Source organism: Balaenoptera musculus, chromosome X (genome assembly GCF_009873245.2).
Source record: "Balaenoptera musculus isolate JJ_BM4_2016_0621 chromosome X, mBalMus1.pri.v3, whole genome shotgun sequence".
NCBI lineage: Eukaryota > Metazoa > Chordata > Mammalia > Artiodactyla > Balaenopteridae > Balaenoptera > Balaenoptera musculus.
Window position 1 is genome coordinate 26,640,406 of NC_045806.1, and position 18,551 is coordinate 26,658,956.

Here is an 18,551-nt window from a genome sequence, read left to right on the forward strand (position 1 = left end):
AATTACCTTTTGAAAATGTTTATAATCTCACCAATAGTGTATCAGAGTGCCTGCTTCCCCACAACCTTGCCCACTCAGTGTACTATTGAATTTTTTTACCTTGGTTAATTTGAGAGAGAAAACTGTTTTCATTTGCATTTTTAAAAATTATGAGTACAACTGAGAAATAATACTTCTTAAACATTATAGGTTAATGATGAAACAGGGAATTTGCTAAATCATCTCTGACTTGGCTCTCTTTTGGGAGAGGGGTCCTAGAGAATTTCTTGTTAGAGGAATAAATTTATGTCGACAGGGTTCTTACATAATGTGTAGCAATAAACTATTTTAACCAGAGGCACTTTCATAGATAGGTTTCATTTTTCGAAAAAGGGGAAGAAACACCATTCTGCGGCTCGATGTGGGTTTGTCAGTTATTGCCTCCCCCCTTCTTGGGACTTCCCACACTTCTTGAGCACAAGTCAGACTTGAGCAAAAACAACTTTTTCCATAGGATCAGTTATAAAAAGAATGGCAAGTGCAACGAGCAGCTTAGTTTCTTGGTCTTATCAGTGAAAAGTAGACTCACCAAAGGCTTGCGAACATTTCTGGCAAAAGCACTGGCTGGCCTGTTCATCTCTATATGGTCAATCGTGGTGTTTCTGCAGGACCAAAGGCACAGACTGGTTAGTGAAGGTAAGCAAAGGAGGCAAGAGACCCTATGGCTGTGAACTTTTTCTGTCATTTCTCTTCCTACCCTTTCTTCGTCCTTTGTCATCAGAACTCAGATCCAATCTCATGACATCTAAAATGCTTTTCTCATTTACCAGATCAGAGGTGAGTGGGCATGTAAGCAAGCATTCAATGGAGTTAGACAATAAAGAGAAATGAAGTCCAACACTCCCCTTCTCTTACCTCATGTTCACACTTTGGACATCTCTAAAAATTTTTTTTTTTTACTGAAGAATTTTGACTGGTCTGATCAAATATTTGTTGTGTAATTTATTCAGTTCCCATTTACTAATTGCTACACAGGTTTAGCATCTGCGTTTTTTAAAGAAGGCCTAAAAACCTAGGCAGAATTTTGCAGGGACAGCACCACTCAAATTCGGTCACAGTGATGTAGTTTTAGAGATGAATACAATCACAATAAGTTCCAATTGGATTTAACTCTCAATTATTCATTGGGCGAGCTTGTGATAAGTGTTTTTCAGCGTGGCAGGACATACTCAAAGTAAACGTGATCTACAGTGATGATGCTTTTCAAATTGCCATCTGGGTGATTTGGGGAAAGTCTCCCTGTTGGTACTAAAGACAGTACACGCACAGGTGGGCTTTTGTTTGAATTATCTTTAGACCTGCTCAACCATTCTTTTTTGTGTGTGTGCACATCTATTTGTAGTTGAATATAAACCTGGTTTGGCCAGAATATTCATATTGATATTTTTAGACCATTTCTTGCGTAGGTCAGTGTAAGAAGATCGTGTTTCTGAATTTGAGAAGCTTCTTGGAGGAGTGCAGAGTATTTGAAATTTGTGTAAAACATTCATATTATAATGGTAATTTGGGGGATATACAAACGTGCACTAATTTTATTATCTCAGAGCAAAGTGATGTTTTCAATAGTTATTTCAAGTTACTGAAACATTTCCAAACACAGACCTAATGATTATCTTAGTTATATAAGATATTGTCCCTCTGAACTCTTCATAAACATGAAAGAATGTAAATTTGCCTTCATTAACTAACTATAGTTACTTTCCCTCCAATTTTTGTTTTGCAAAGTTTCAAACCTATATAAAAATGGAAAGAAGAGTATCAATACAATGCACACACGTTTTTACTATGTAGATTCATCAGTTGTAGCATTTTGCCACATTAATTTTTTTCTCTTGCTATGTCTCTCTCTCTGTATATATATGTAAACACACATACACACAGGTTTGTTTTTTTTTCCCCTGAACTGTTTGAAAGTATATTGTTGACTTTAGGATACATCACCTTCAAATTCTTGACCCTGTATCTCCTAAGAAAAAGAGCAGTCTTCTACATGATTATAATGCTAAGGAAATTTAACATTAATACAATACTATTATCTAATATATGACCCATATTCAAATTTCTCCAATTATCCATATGTCTTTTAGAGAGTTTTTTTTTTTAAATTCAGGATCCAGTCAAGTATCTTGCATTGCATTTGTCTGATATACCCACAATTAAGTAAATGTTAATGGTGATAGCCATAATTAACAACATAATTAACAATGATTAAGAATTATACCACCAAGGAAATTTAAAATCAATCAACTGTATCATGATCATTTTTCTTATTTTTTTAGTCCTCATTTTGTGTCAAAATACTTTAAGAGTAATTCAAAAAAGTGATCATAAGCTTTAATTTTTCTGTTTGTAAGACGTAAAGACAGAATATGAAGAAAAATCCAAACTATGATAAAAACACATTTACTAATATGTCTGCACCAAAATTTACATTTTCTGAAATAAGGAAATTCATATCCAGATAAAGCCCTTGGAAGTAGCTGCTACCTTTAGTCATAAGGATCTAAGTAGAACTGAACAGAAAATTATTTACTTGTTGATGTTAATATGGAAAATGGAGGCCTTTTGACTTACGATTATATCATATTATTCATCAAATTAGACTTTCAGGAGTTAACTCATTAAGTAAGAATCATTTCATATTTGACAGAAGAATCGATAATCCCAAATTATATGTTTTGTAACAGGAATTGAAATACAAAGTAAGTGATACTTTAGAGCATCTATCAACAAATGCCATAAAATATGAAATAATAGGGATATAATCCAAGGTATATGATTAAGTGAATGGTTATTTCCAGCTCTAAAGAACACGTACTTTCAAAGGTAAGGGTCAGGAAAATGCAGATGCTTTTTCATATAGTGAGATCCTTCCTAAAGAAACCCTTTGTTTTGGGTAAAGTTCTTGTATTGTTCGCCAAAAGAAAAAAAAAACCCAAGGTAATATGGATTTGGTTACAGTATCATAACTAGATTATGAGCAAAGTAATATTCAAGTTTTTCAATGATAACCCTTCAGTGGTTTATTTGCAAGTCTCCCAAATCAAGAAGATCTTTAAAAAACATAGATTGGAATTAAAGGATCTAGAATTTAGATTATAGGGGAAATAAAGAGATAAAGAGATGAAATAGAGTATTTTGAGGATGGGGCGGTATTAAAAATAACATTTCTGGTATATCACCTACATATAATCTTCACGAGACAGTTTTCTTCACCCTCAAATTTGAGGCAAAAATAAATGTGCTCATCTGATTGGAAAATGAAAAACAAATAGCGTGTTGAAGAATATCAGTGGAAACAGTTAATCTCAGACATTGATGGTGAGAAAATAAATTGGCCCAAGCTACTTGAAAGGCAATTTGCAATAGATGTGATCTAGTAATTCGGCTTCTCCAAATCTGGCCTGAGGAAACATTCCTGCAGGCACATGCAGTGATTGCACACATTAAAAAAGCAAGAAAAACCTCAATGTCTACTATGAGAAATTATTTGCTAACATAAGATGTGTCTGTAGATGTACTATTTTCTGTTAAAAGGCAGGTCTATATGAGCAGACAAGCTGAGAGGTGGGAACCAAGCTGCTCCCCAACTAGCTAGGCTATAGATGGTCTATGAAACAGCAGATAACGTTTTCCTGTCCTTATTTCTGTGAGGTTACATCCCGTGATGCTCTGAGGCAGCCCCATCCCACTGTCTCCATTTTTGGGCCGCAGCGGAGGTCTTCTCTGCACTGTCTCAACCAGCTTCGCAGAAGTCCTGGTTTGCATGCCTGCGAACTGTCCTTCCAGAGACAGGATCTGTTTTGCCACCTTATCACCCGCAACGCACGCCCCCGCCCCCCGCCCTCCCTGCCAATCCTCATTCTTTTGCTTTTCTTTTGCTATTACCAGTTACTCCTTCATTCAAAGGACTGTCCCAATGATTTATTTCACTGTTTAAGGTAGCAACTGGATTTTGCTAAGGTTCTATGCAATTCTGATAAATATATTGGGGTAGGGGAGAGAAGAATTTAGCATTTCTCTCTAATTTAGGGACCAGGATTCTGAACGGATGGCCAGGGGCTCTGAAAGGTTGAGATATGAGACTTGAAGGGTGGTGGTGGAATGGGGGATGGATAAGGAACCAGGGCTCTCAGGACAGAAGAAGAAAGGCACAAATGCCTGGGATGGGCATGGGATTTGGGAGAGCTGGGAGGAGTTCAGCATGGCTGGGGTCCTGGGTCTTGTGGGAACAGGCAGAGGTAAGATGAAGAAGGCAGATAAGAACCACATATCATGAGGGCCTAACGTGTGTGGACTTTATCCTGGAGGTAATGGGGAGCTGCTGATATTTAAACAGGGCATCTGTAATATTAAATTACTCTGTGGTTGAAAAATTACGGGCAAGATGACGCCAGGCTATAGCGGTGGGAATGGTTAAGGAAACTGTTCATATGGTTAGATGAAAAGAGCAGAGGATAAATTATTTGTGTATCTCAAAGACATATGAACATTGATACACAATTGGGACATGTGTGTAGCCCTGTGGGGTGGGCGCTGGCTGTCTTCTTGGAGCTCTTCTTTCTGTACTTCACTGCACCTTCCTTCCTTTATTCGGCAAGGGTTGTTGTTAAAATGGAGTCAGGGCGGGTACCCTTTTCCTGGAAGGACTAATTGCTTGTCATGATTGTGTGATATTAACTGCTCTCAACTAGGCAGTAGGGTGATATGTTTAAGAACAGATCACACACTTTGGGGTTAGTAAATTTGGACTTGAATCTTCCCTCTACTACTTATTTGCTTTGTGACCTTGGGAAGGTCATTTGTACTATCTTAATCTCAGTTTTCTCATTTGGAAAACCCGGATTATGATAACATCTAACAGTGCAGTGTTGTTGGAAGATTAGGGGTAATGTCTGGAAAGCACCCAACACAGTTGCTATTATTATTGTGCCCTATCTCAATTACTGCATCTGCTTTTTGACTTAGGTCAAGGATAGGCAAGCCATAGCCTATAGGTCAAACTGGCCCTTTGCCTGTTTTTGTAAATAAAGTTTTATTGGAACACAGCCATACCCATTTGTTTACATATTGTCTGTGGCTGCTTTCCTGCTATGATGGCAGAGTTGAGTAGTTGTGATAGAAACCTAAAATATTAAATATTTGGCCATTTATAGAAAAAGTTTGCTGATCCCTAAATTAGGTTTTTCCAAACATCCCCTCTTATAAATTTTTTCCCTCTTTAGTTTTTCTCTTTGAATCCATGCTTGTGTTGTTTGAGTGTAAATTAAAAGTATGTCTATATTAGTAGTCTCCAGCCTCGTCAACTACTGGTTTTCTCCCAGACTACTGACACAACACAACTCCAGTGGTGACGGTCAGCTGGCCATGAAGTCTACACACTTAGAGGGGCTCTACCAGGAATGACCAGCTGAATGGAACCAAAGCTTTTTTTCAAGCACCTCTGGAAAGCTATTGGATCATCCTTGCCCCTTGGGATTATGGCTCAGAAGGGACTGGGTAGTCAAGCTCTTCCTGGAGGTGTCCTCTAGCTTTTTCACTTATTTGTAGGGTCTTGAAATGGACAGTTTTGGGGATCTTGTTGCTCTTGGTCAGTTCCATCAGCTGACCGGCCCTCACATGGAGAATCAGCAGAGAATCTCGATGGCGTGGCGGCTCCTCGTGCCTCTCACCTCCTCCTCCCCAGAGATGCGCACCTGACCTTGGCAGGGCTCTGAGCCTCTACAGGCCAGTGACTTGACCCCAAAGGCCCAGATCTTGTATCCAAGGCCCCAATTTGGGGCAGCCACAGATTGTTTTTCCTTTTTCTTTCTTCCCTTTTTTATTTTTTAAATGAGAGCTGCTTATTTCTTCACTCATTTGAAAAAAGAAGTGGGGGGAAGAATCCAAAACAGAACAAGCTCTTCTGCCTTATTAGCCTTTTATCAGAAAGACAAACAACATTTGGGAAGAATAGCCTCTCAAAGTTAGAAAATAGAGTCCAAACTTAACCTTAGGGCCAAGAGCATTTTTTTCTAAGTCTAAAGGTATGCTTTCCACTGTTGAGTACTGTTAAGTGATGTTACTCTTTAAAATATCTGCACTTCATACTTTTGTATTGTTTTAAGGACTTGTCTTGTTAAGCCATTTCTTCAAAAAGTCCCATGAAAATGATAAAGGACTACAAAAGTTTAAAAAATCCTATGGGGTTTCTACTTCAGTGGTTTATTTGCTGTGGTATTTTATTAAAAAATATTTATTTAGAAAAAAAAAGTATTTCTATTACAGAGTTATAACAACAGTTTTCTGAAATCCAAGTAAATGATTTAACAAGGTGCTGGACTTCAGCACATATTTCTAAGTTGTGAATTTGCACATCAGGTTAAGTTCGGTATTCCCCTGTCTGGTGATGATTAACGGAGGCTAAATTTGCCTAGAACATCTCATCTGCAAATGTCCTTGAGAGTCTTTTCCTTCACACTTAATCAGTCATGGAGAATTCCAGATATATCTCTATCTCTGTCTCCATCTTCTCTATGATGAGAAATAAAAATTCAAGCAATAAAATATCTTTGAACAACTGAAGTAATCCATGGGCTTAAGTTTTATTGTCTCAGATAAAATTAAGTCAAATACGTTAACGTTTGTTTGAAGTATATCTTTTATAATACCTTTGAAGAGTGAGGTCTTCTAAGAATTTTATAATCAATGAAATTTATTAAGGAAAATGCCAACAATTAATCAAAATAAACCCAAATAACTTTCTCTATTTTAAAATTTTAAGATGCCATGATATGTAGTACTATTTTTTTAAATTAATTTATTTTATTTATTTGTTTTTGGCTGCTTGGGTCTTCGTTGCTGCGCATGGGCTTTCTCTAGTTTGCGGCAAGCAGGGGCTACTCTTCGTTGTGGTGCACGGGCTTCTCATTGCGGTGGCTTCTCTTGTTGTGGAGCACAGGCTCTAGGCGCGTAGGCTTCAGTAGTTGTGGCTCATGAGCTGTAGAGTGCAGGCTCAGTAGTTGTGGCACACGGGCTTACTTGCTCCGCCGCATGTGGGATCTTCCCGGACCAGGGCTCGAACCCGTGTCCCCTGCACTGGCAGGTGGCTTCTTAACCACTGTGCCACCGGGGAAGCCCTCTAGTACTATTTTTATTCTAGTGGTACATTAAAGGGTTTTCATAAAGATCAATGAGTTAACATGTATAATTTGTGTGTTTCACACATTATTACTCTCTCCATAGCTTGAGAAAAATCTTTCAAAAGCTGCTTTAGCATGCTCTCTGCTGCCCTCTGCTGCTAGCTTTCAGAAACTGATTTTGATTCTGAGTAATGCTCACCTCACTTGTTTCTTCTCTTAACATAGTCAAAACGCCATGCACTATTAAAGTTTGAGGGGACTCTTTAATTTAATCCCACGTTCTCCATTTACAGATAAGAAGTTGAGTCTCTAAGAGGTTAAATGACATGCGAGCATGGGCTGTTTTCTTTTCTTTCTTTTTTTGGCCACGTGCGTGGCCTGCAGGGATCCCCGACCAGGGATCGAACCCGGGCCCCCTGCAATGGGGGCGTGGAGTCCTAACCACTGGACCACCAGGGAATTCCAGTGGGCTCTGTTTTCTGACTGACAGCATTTGAATGCTTGGTGGCTTTGGACATATTACTTAATTTTGACACATATAAAATGAGGATAATAATAGTACCTACATCTTTTGAGTTTTTGTGGGGATCCACTGATTCAGTATATAAAAAGCACTTAGTGTCTGGGTTGTAGCTAGTACTAAATGCTAGCCCTGTTACAGACCTGCCATTAACTACACTAAAACCACAGCTAGTGGCAAGGTCAGAACTAGAATTCTAGTCTCTTGACTACCAGTTCAAGAATTTTTTTTTTTGCCTTAATGAGGCTGAATAACAACTAAATTTTACCTTTGAATGTAGATTTTTAAAATGTGACCTGTTCACATTTGAAGCTCTTGTAGTCTCTACAAAGCTATCGACACTGCAGCTCCTGTGGCTCATTGCTCCTTGTACTGTTCAAGGCAGGTTCCCCACAGAAATGATTACACTCACAAGCTCCTCAAGCCCCCAGACAGAAAATCCTACAGCCCACACTTGGGAGATGGTTTCACTGTTGACTCTAAGTCACCCCTCTAATGAGCTCCCTGCCTGAATCTCCAATGCACAGTTAGACGCTTGCACTCATGTCAGACTCAAGAGGAACTAAACTAAGCCCATCAGCTCTGTTCCCGGCTCCTTCTGGTCCCCCCGTTTTGGTCAGTGCTGGTGCCATTTGCCAGCAGGCCTAGACTCGGTTACTTCTGACTCCTCTCGCTCCTTCACTACCAAGTCCAGGAGTCATGGCCTCTCAAGTTCATTCCTTCTCTTCCTTTCCTGCTACTTTCCTCCGGGTTCCTGTCCCAATCACCTCAGGTGGGCATGAATCCAGCAGCCTCCTAACTCAAGTCCTTGACTCCAATCCTGCTGCAATTCCTCTTGCCCTTTACTGACAGATCACATCATGCCTTGAATAAGTTTGGTTACCTTCCAGAGCTTTGTACTGCCTTCAGGGTAAACTGAATGTCCTCAGCCTTCCATGTCTCAACTTACCTCCCTGACCTTATCGCCCACTCCTCTTTCGTAGGAATCTTTTCCTTTAGGCATGGGTGTATCTATCCCTAGATATTAAGACCTATTTTCTGCTTTTCCATCATGGGACCTACCACTGTACTGGTCTGCCTTGGGCTCCACACATGAGAAGGGTAGGTCTCTTATTCTACCAGAATTAAGGTACCAACAAAGTTCTCAGTCCATGACAAATGGGGCAAACGGCTCATTCAATACTCAAAACAAAATCCTGGACCGGCTTCCTTTACTGTGGTGAAGGAGTGGAGATTACCCAGAGGAGTCATAAACATCATCCACATAAAGTGAGAGAAGAATCCACTAGGGCTGATTTTTTAATATGAAAAGAAATATGATAAACAGTAGGCGACTTGGGATAACGACTGAATGGGAACAAGGGTGATTCTCAAGAGTGATTCTGCATTATCACCTTCACTATCTTCTAAGTCTGTGCTGTCCAGTATCTTAGCCATGTGGTATTTTTTAATAATTTAAATTAAATAAAGTTAATTCATTAATTAATGACATTCAGTTTCATTGGCCACATTTCAAGTGCTTAATAGCCACATGTGGCTATTAATATTTTGGACAGCACATATATAGATCATTCTACCATCCCGGAAAGTTCTGTTGGACTGCACTGCTTTGAGATTTTTCATTTGCTTCTTGAAGTCATTCACCCAGGCCTACTGCTTTCCAGCTTCTAAAATGTAACTGCTCTAGTCTCTTCTCTTGTTCTCCTTTTTCTTGTGTATTATATTTTAAAAAATCATTTAATGTTGCTTTAGTGAAGTTTGGGGGAAGAAAAAATACAGATATATGCCTAATCTGTTATTTTTCCTGGAAATCTTTGCTTTTCTCTACCTCAATGTGATCTTGCTTTTGAGCTCACATTCTGAGTAATCACTGTTAAGCAGGCTCTCCTCAGCCACTTCAGGGGTCCCTCCAACTTGGGTTTGCCTCTAAGTTCCAGCTTGCTTCCATAAAGCCATAGGGTCAGCTGGGGATGTGTGTGTGGTGTGTGGGGTCGGCATTTCTGGCTGTCGTCATGTAGTCACATTGGCATTCATGGTGACTTGTCACTCTCCTGGCCCCTGGTTAACAGTCTATAAACATCATGTCTGCAATCTTCCCATCTGCAGTCGAGGTCTTCTCCAGGTTTGCAGGCTCTGGGCAGCATGCTGGTACGTGAGCAGACTTCATGAGGCAGCCTCAGGCCTGTCCACCCAGGCATTCCATGCTGGGCAGGAGAGAAGAGAGACTTCCTGCTTCCTCAGGTTCTACGTGGGAGGTAGGGCACAGGCCTCTTCTACTCTGGGCTCCCCAGATCCATCTGGAGCAGTACTCCTTCCCTCCACAGGGATTCCATCCATTGAGTCTATTGTTGATATGTCAATATTATGCCCTAAGTCATTTAGGGTTCTGGATTCTAAAGTTTTGTTGTTTTTTTTTAAACATCTTTATTGAAGTATAATTGCCTTACAATGGTGTGTTAGCTTCTGCTTTATAACAAAGTGAATCAGTTATACATATACAATATGTTCCCATTTCTCTTCCCTCTTGCATCTCCCTCCCTCCCACCCTCCCCATCCCACCCCTCTAGGTGGTCACAAAGCACCGAGCTGATCTTCCTGTGCTATGCGGCTGCTTCCCACTAGCTATCTATTTTACATTTGGTAGTGTATATATGTCCATGACACTCTCTTACCCTGTCACATCTCACCCCACCCCCTCCCCATATCCTCAAGTCCATTCTCTAGTAGGTCTGTGTCTTTATTCCCGTCTTGCCACTAGGTTCTTCATGGCCTTTTTTTTTTTTCCTTTGATTCCGTATATATGTGTTAGCATACTGTATTTGTTTTTCTCTTTCTGACTTACTTCACTCTGTATGACAGACTCTAACTCCATCCACCTCATTACAAATACCTCCATTTCATTTCTTTTTATGGCTGAGTAATATTCCATTGTATATATGTGCCACATCTTCTTTATCCATTCATCTGTCGATGGACATTTAGGTTGCTTCCATGTCCTGGCTATTGTAAATAGAGCTGCAATGAACATTGTGGTACATGACACTTTTTGACCTATGGTTTTCTCAGGGTATATGCCCAGTAGTGGGATTGCTGGGTCGTATGGTAGTTCTATTTGTAGTTTTTTAAGGAACCTCCATACTGTTCTCCATAGTGGCTGTATCAATTTACATTCCCACCAACAGTGCAAGAGTGTTCCCTTTCCTCCACACCCTCTCCAGCATTTATTGTTTCTAGATTTTTTTGATGATGGCCATTCTGACCGGTGTGAGATGATATCTCATTGTAGTTTTGATTTGCATTTCTCTAATGATTAATGATGTTGAGCATTCTTTCATGTGTCTGTAGGCCATCTGTATATCTTCTTTGGAGAAATGTCTATTTAGGTCTTCTGCCCATTTTTGGATTGGGTTGTTCGTTTTTTTGTTATTGAGCTGCATGAGCTGCTTGTAAATCTTGGAGATTAATCCTTTGTCAGTTGCTTCATTTGCAAATATTTTCTCCCATTCTGGTGGTTGTCTTTTGGTCTTGTTTATGGTTTCCTTTGCTGTGCAAAAGCTTTTAAGTTTCATTAGGTCCCATTTGTTTATTTGTGTTCTTATTTCCATTTCTCTGGGAGCTGGGTCAAAAAGAATCTTGCTGTGATGTATGTCATAGAGTGTTCTGCCTATGTTTTCCTCTAAGAGTTTGATAGTGTCTGCCCTTACACTTAGGTCTTTATGGATTCTGAAGTTTAAAAGCTCGGTTATGGTATCTCAAAAGCCACTTCTCTAAAACTATGATTTCTGCCAAGAGGTTCTGAAGCCTATTTAGCAACTCAAAAGTAGAGAGTTGTGTTTTTGCTCTGGTTTTCCACAATGACATTCTGAGGTCTTGAAGGTGGAAGGCCCTACTGGCAGCTGGGGTGGGGTGGAGCGGGAGGGTCGTGAAGTAACTATCACTAGTAAGCCTTTATGATAAACTTTCTTGCTCTGTTAACTATTTTCTCATGTATAGAAGATTTGCCTTTTCGCCTGGATGTTCAGTTTGTTGAGAGCAGAACCGCATTTAAAAAGCTTTTTCAGGAAAGAACATTTTCTTACCCTTATAAGTGTGTCCAGCATACAAAAATTACTTCACGGATTTGTTGAAGACCTTTAACTTTGTATCTTCATGGTACGTGACAGTGCCTGGAATGGAGTAAACATTTAAATAATTGATAAATTTGCTCAATATATCTTGGAACAGTTCCCCAAAAAGAAATAAACACTGAAAATATTACCCTTACACAATCGAAACAATTATACTAATTATACTGCATTAATAATATTAACTTTATACAATGAAAAAGTTTACTTGGGAAATAACTACATGACTATAAAAGAGAGGCTAAAATTTAAAAAAAAAGAGGATCCTTAGGATTAAAGTAATCCTTTTCTAATTTGACTTGTCAATTTCAGACTCAAGTTGATGGGTCTGTTTTCGAAGCCCAGCCCTCGGGGCCGAAGAGGACCAGTTCTCTTTGCTTTCGTCTACTGCTCCATTGCCAGGCGTACCAGCACATCCCTTTTTTAGAAAATGCAGCTGCTGGCTTCTAGCCTATTCTAGCCACCCCAGAATCCAGTGACAACTGCTGAAGATGGAGGGGTGGCACAGGTGGCGGAAAAGCTCACAGTCAGGAAAGCTCCTTAGTAACTAGGGTAGAGGTAAAAACGTCAGTCGGACACAGGGACATTTCCAGGACATATCGTAAAAACTGGGAGGGATACAGCAAGAAAGCCATCCTGGGCAGCAAAGGTAGACGAGGCTTCATGGTCCTTCATGACGGGTTGATGGTGAATTAATTTCATACCATGCTGCTGCTGTTAATTATTTAATTCAAGTTAAGTATCTTTTGATTCCCTCCTAAATGCAGACAACTGTGCTAGCTCCCAGGGATAAACTACAAAGATAAGTAAGACATAGCTTTTATTTTCAGTAGACTCTGCCATAAATTTCCTCATTTTTTCATAAACCACTAGCTATGCTGCTTCCCCAGTTTGCAGCTTCTCAATCACTCTCCATTTCCTTCGGGGCAGAAGGCAAATGCCCTTGCCCGACTCCCAAGGCCCTTCAGGACCCAATTCCAGCCTATTTCCACAGTCCTTTCTGCTTATGCTGTGTCTTATATATGCCAAACAGGCCATGTCACCACATTCTCTTATAACTCTGTGCCTAGGGATGGAACTCCTAGCCTTCAGTTTAGTTGAAATGTCACCTTCTCTGAAACATATCCTGTCATTTCTCCTCCTTCGCCCCCAGGTTGTTAATGAGAAACTTCTTGAAGGGTGGAACTGTGCCCATTTCATCTTTATACTTCCAACACATGCCATGGCCCTGGCGCACAGCAGGCACAGAATGAGTACTAGCTTGGGGAATGAATGAAATGAACTTATTTATTGTCCTTTACTTTTTTTGATAGAACAACTGCCAATTTATAAAACTCCAGTCTTCTTTTCCCCCATTGTTACTAACTCCCTTTCCAGAATGCTGTCAGAAGGGTATCTCAGTGGACTTGCTTACCGGAGTGACATCCAGTGGAGCTGTACGTCTTATAATGAGCAGGTGACTGAGGAAAAGGAAGAGGAGAGAGAAGCCACAGCTGCTGCTACTCTTTCCTACTCCTCCGTGGATGAAACACAAGTCCGAAGTCTCTATGTGAGATGCAAATCCTCAGGCAAGTTTATTTCTTCAGTGCATTCAAGAGAGAGCCAACACAGTAGAAATCCGAGAATCACAGTGGTGCAGACAAACCCCAATCCCGTGTTTGAAAGCCCAAACTTGGCCGCAGTTGAACTATATAGAGACCCCGGTAGAGAGACCTACTTGGTTCCACCTTCCTGCAAGAGTATCTGCAAGAATTACAATGACTTACATATTGCAGGGGGCCAGGTGATGGCCATTAATTCAGTGACAACAGATTTTCCCTCTGAGAGCAGTTTTGAACATGGCCCTTTGCTGAAATCGTCTGAGATTCCTTTGTCCATGGAGGATTCCATTTCCACTCAGCCCAGCGACTTCCCACCCAAACCTATCCAGCGGTATTCATCCTACTGGAGAATAACCAGCATCAAAGAGAAAAGCAGCCTGCAAATGCAGAAGCCTATTTCGAATGCAGTGCTGAACGAATACCTGGAGCAGAAGGTGGTAGAGTTATACAAGCAGTACATTATGGACACTGTGCTTCACGACAGTTCTCCTACCCAGATTCTGGCATCTGAACTCATCATGACAAGTGTGGACCAAATTAGTATTCAAGTCTCTAGAGAGAAGAACCTGGAGACCTCAAAAGCCAGGGATATAGTCATTAACAGCCTTTTACAGTTGGTGTCAACTGAAGTCAGCACTCCTGAAATCAGCACTCCGAGTCTCCATATTTCTCAGTATAGTAACGTGAACCCATAGAAAGGATGCTTCTGTTCCTCTTTCTCAACTACTCAAATCCTAAGCAACAATTATTCACTTATTCTGACAATGCGCAGGAAGGGGTTGTCGAGAGCTAGATAAGTAAAGGTTGGCTGGAGGTCAGGTATGGATTAAGAGGAAATCTCATAATATTACACGTGAAGGAATGTGGGGAGAGGAGCTATAATGACTTCAAAGCAAGGGTTGTAGAGCAACAAAGCAAAAATAAAAATGATCAGAAAAGAGATTCATTTAAGGGAATATAGAAAAGAAAAAAGCCAAACCAAATAAGAATGTACACCAAGGCAAAACTGAAAGCCAAAGGTTTCAGGGGAAGGAGTTAAGAATATGTTTGTCACCCAAGTAAATTCCTCCAAGTTGTTTCTCCTGGCGGGAAATGGACTGTGGAAGGTTGCTCTATTTGGGTATAAAGACAGGTTCAAACAGCCTTTAAGATATGTTTATATCTATCTTCCCTATCCTGTACCAGATCATTTAAAAATATATTCTTTATAAAGATAAAAACAGTAGCAAATTGCAATTGTGTTTTCTTTGTGTAATGATTACTTATGAAGTTTTCTAAATGGAAAATATCACACAGTGAATATTAAACTACTGCTTTATTTTGCCGTGTTTGATTTTCTTGTTGGTACTAAGCTTCAAAAGAAATTATGAATCTTCTTTTTCCCATTTTTTTCCCTTCCTTTTCTACATGCCCTCTTGACCCTTCTGGAGCTAGGAAGGGGGTCTTCTTTATCCTCTTACAAGCTCTAGGGTCCCATGACATCAAATTCTGTAAATTCATGCACTGGAATGGTAGCTTCATGAGCGCCTACTGTCTACGCCATTCCTCTAGCTCAGGGATTGGCAAATGATGACTCATTGGCCAAATCTAGCCTGCCACCTATTTCTTTCATGGAGGTGTAATCGGCATATAACGTGTTTCACGTGTACAACATGATTTGCTATTTGCATATTACGAAACGATTACCACAATAAATCCAGTTACATCCTTTGAACTCCCATGAGCTAAGAATCTTGTCAGCCATTTTAAAATAAAAATAAGAATATTTTGTGATATGATAGTTATGATATTCAAATTCAGGGTCCATAAAGTAAGGCCTTACTGGAGCACAACAGCCACACCCATTCATTCATGTATTGTCTCTGGCTGCTCTCACACTAGAAAGGCAGAGCCGCTAAATGCGACGGACAACATGGGGTCCACCAAAGCCAAAAGCACCGTCTCTCCTTCCACAAAAGAAGTTTGCCAACCCTGCTCCCCAGCAGTGCCCTGCCCATATGATGGCTGCTTGACTTAATTCAGCTTCCCTGAGGAGGCCCACTCTGAGATGGAAACTGGTGAGCAAGTTTCTGGGGGCGGGTTGGGAACAATCTCTGTGAGGGAATGAGGAACAGAAGAGGTTTCTACAGAGGCCTCAGGCATCTCAGGCTCTGGAGTTGGGGTGGCCCTTCATAATTGATCCAAATTGAAATAAGAGCGTTGGCTTTGGTTCTCCTGCTTGACCAGAAGGGGGCGTAACCTTAGCTGAGGCAGTTCAGAGCAAAATTCCCAAAGGGGAATCAGCTGTGAGCCTTTGGCAGCCAAGCTCCTGGCAGCTCCGGGGGGAATGATTTCCTCATCCAGGAGGAGGAATCTGGATGGAGCACAATAGCATCCTCTGCATTTCTCAGTATTTCTAGAGTGAATGATTTTTTTTTTTTTACAACATGTAATGTCATGTAAAAAACCTGGTTTTGAAACAATTCAGAAATGTTATTCACTGTTTTGAATATATAATAGCCACTATGCATTAATTGCTTGCCATGGTGCCTGGCACCACGTTAGGCACTTTATATGAGTTTTATATAATTCTCATAATAACCTCATGAGCGTATGCCTATTATCCACCTGCCCCCTCGCTTTTTTTGTTTGTTTGTTTGTTTTTTAACACGGATGAGCAAGTTGGGCTCAGGGAAGTTAAGTAATTTGTCCAAGGGCACAGTGTGAGTGGTGGAACTACATTTGAATCCAGTTCCATTGAACTTTAAAGTCCTGGTTCTTAACTACTACCACCTGCTCTCTTGTTGACCATCGTATTTGTCTCATTCAAGACTGGTTTTCTACTCCAAGGGAAAAATAACTCACTCATCTCTTTAGCATTATGTTACTTCTTTTCTTTATAGTGTTCTGTTCGGTAGTATTCATTTGCTTCTCTTCCCCCCTCCAAAAACTGAAGCTTTGATTTATTCATTTGTTCCTCCACATCCTAAGCAGTATTTGCACATAGTAGGCAACCAATTAATATATGTCAAATCCATAAACAAGTTTTGGCTGCGTTGGATACTACATCTGATGGTTGAAGTGAAAGACCCGTCAATATGAAAACTAGATAATTTTGACTACAAAAAAGCCCTCTTCAGAGTTCCTCCCCAAGAAGAAAAATGAATAAGTGAGCTTAATTTCTTACAGCAGGTTAGAGTAAATGGTATAATAAAAATGCGTTGTCATAGTATCACAGATGTTTACCCTCTTGATTACTTGAGAAATGATTTGTTACAAAGCAGACTGGTTCATTCTTTTTTGAATGGGCATTTATTTGATGCTGCTTTTGGGGAGCACTGTGTATTAAACATACACAGGAAAGACACGTGTGTGCGTGTGTACACACACGGAGGAGCAGGCCCTGTCCTCTGTAAGCGTGTTACGTTGGAGAGACCCGGCAAATAACTAAGGAACAAGTAAGGAAGCCACTTATTAAGCAAGACCTTGGCAAAGTGGTACAAACAGGAATACAATTATCAATGATTGCAACTCAAGTGTGGTAAGTGCTGAAAAGGAGATGTGCTCGGAGGTACTGGACGGCGGAGGAGCCCAGGGCAGGCAAACATTCCAAAGGGGATGTGATGGTTTAAATTACTTTTGAAGAACAAGATAGGATGTAGGTGGATGGATGGAAGGGGTGTTCCAAGCAGAGGCGTGAGTGTGTTCGGTACAGTAAAGTCTGTGGCTGTAACCGGAGCTGAACGAATGCATGAATGAGCAGTATATTAACTTTCTATTACTATTGTAACAAATGACCACAAAATTCATAGCTTAAAACAACACAAACTTATCTTACAGTTATGGACATCAGAAGTCCAAAATCATTCTCACTGGGCTGAAATCAAGGCGTTGGTAGGTCTGCCTTCCTTCTGGAGGCTCTGGAAGAAAATTGGTTTTCTTACCTTTTGGAGCTCCTAGAGGCCACCCCCGTTCCTTAGCTCATGACTCTGCACCGTTCTAACCTCTGTGGCCATCATCACACCTCCGTCTCTGACGCTAAGCCTCCTGCCTCCCTTTTATAAGGACCCTTATGATTACATTGGCCCCACCTGGATAACTGAAGTTAACGTCCTCATTTTAAGATTCTTGGGACTTCCCAGGCGGTCCAGTGGTTAAGAATCCACCTTCCAATGCACAGGATGCGGATTTGATCCCTGGCCGGGGAACTAAGATCCCACATGCCTCGGGGCAGCTAAGCCTGCAAGCCGCAACTACTGAGCACGTGCGCTCTGGAGCCAGCACGCTGCAACGAAGAGCCCACACGCCGCAACTAAGACCCGATACAGCCAAATAAATAAGTACTTAAAAAGATTCTTCAATTAATTACATCTGCAAAGTCGCTGTTGCCTTGTAAGGCAACATAATCACAGGTTCCAAGGATTAGGACATGAATATTTGCTGGGGTGAGGCAGGGAGGGGGGGACATTATTCTATCACAGATGGGATCATTTTTTCCTCTTGATTATCCAAAATTTGCCTCTCCACCATCAATCCTCCTTATTCAAGATGAATAAGTCCATGTTTGCTTATATATGTGAAATAGTTTATTTCCTTTTTTGTCTGCTGTCAACTCATACTGTGTATTCTGTTTTGTCCATAGGCGTGAATCCATTTTTTCTCTTGCTCATTTTAGACATCCTTTTCTGGACTCTAATTCTACTTGTATCTTTCTTTCTTTTAAAATATGTTTCTTTTTTCCATTATAAAGGTGGTACCTGCTCACTCTAGAAAATTTGGATAACAGCAAAGTAGAAAATATCACCTCTAATTCCTCAATCCCCAAGTATTCATAGTTAACATTTTAAGTGAATTTCTTTCTCCATGTACTGTGTTTTGTTTGTTTTTCCCTTCTCTGAGTAGTGATTATGTTATCTTTGAATAAAATGTTGTATCTTTTGTTTGTTTCACTGACACCATAACAGAGGTAAAAGTTCTAAAACTAATAGATTTGCATTATTCACATAGGGATAATCTCAGCTTTTTTTTCTTCCCCATACACTATTTGATAATGTCTGATATTTTGTGGACATTTTCCCTGTGGTAGAGCACTGGGCCAATATAATTAGGAAATTGTGTATATTAACAATAAGGCCTCTGAGTTTTGTCAACTTAGAGTTTGACATTC

General features: G+C 40.3%; 1 protein-coding gene across 1 annotated transcript; it reads left to right on the forward strand.

Moving 5' to 3' along the window:
- Positions 1-616: 616 nt before the first annotated feature.
- TASL (TLR adaptor interacting with endolysosomal SLC15A4) lies at positions 617-14,505 on the forward strand. Its single transcript, XM_036840327.1, has 2 exons — positions 617-675; positions 13,182-14,505. The coding sequence occupies exon 2, from the start codon at positions 13,183-13,185 to the stop codon at positions 14,098-14,100; it is 918 nt and encodes a 305-aa protein (XP_036696222.1). The 5' UTR covers positions 617-675; position 13,182; the 3' UTR covers positions 14,101-14,505.
- Positions 14,506-18,551: the final 4,046 nt, after the last annotated feature.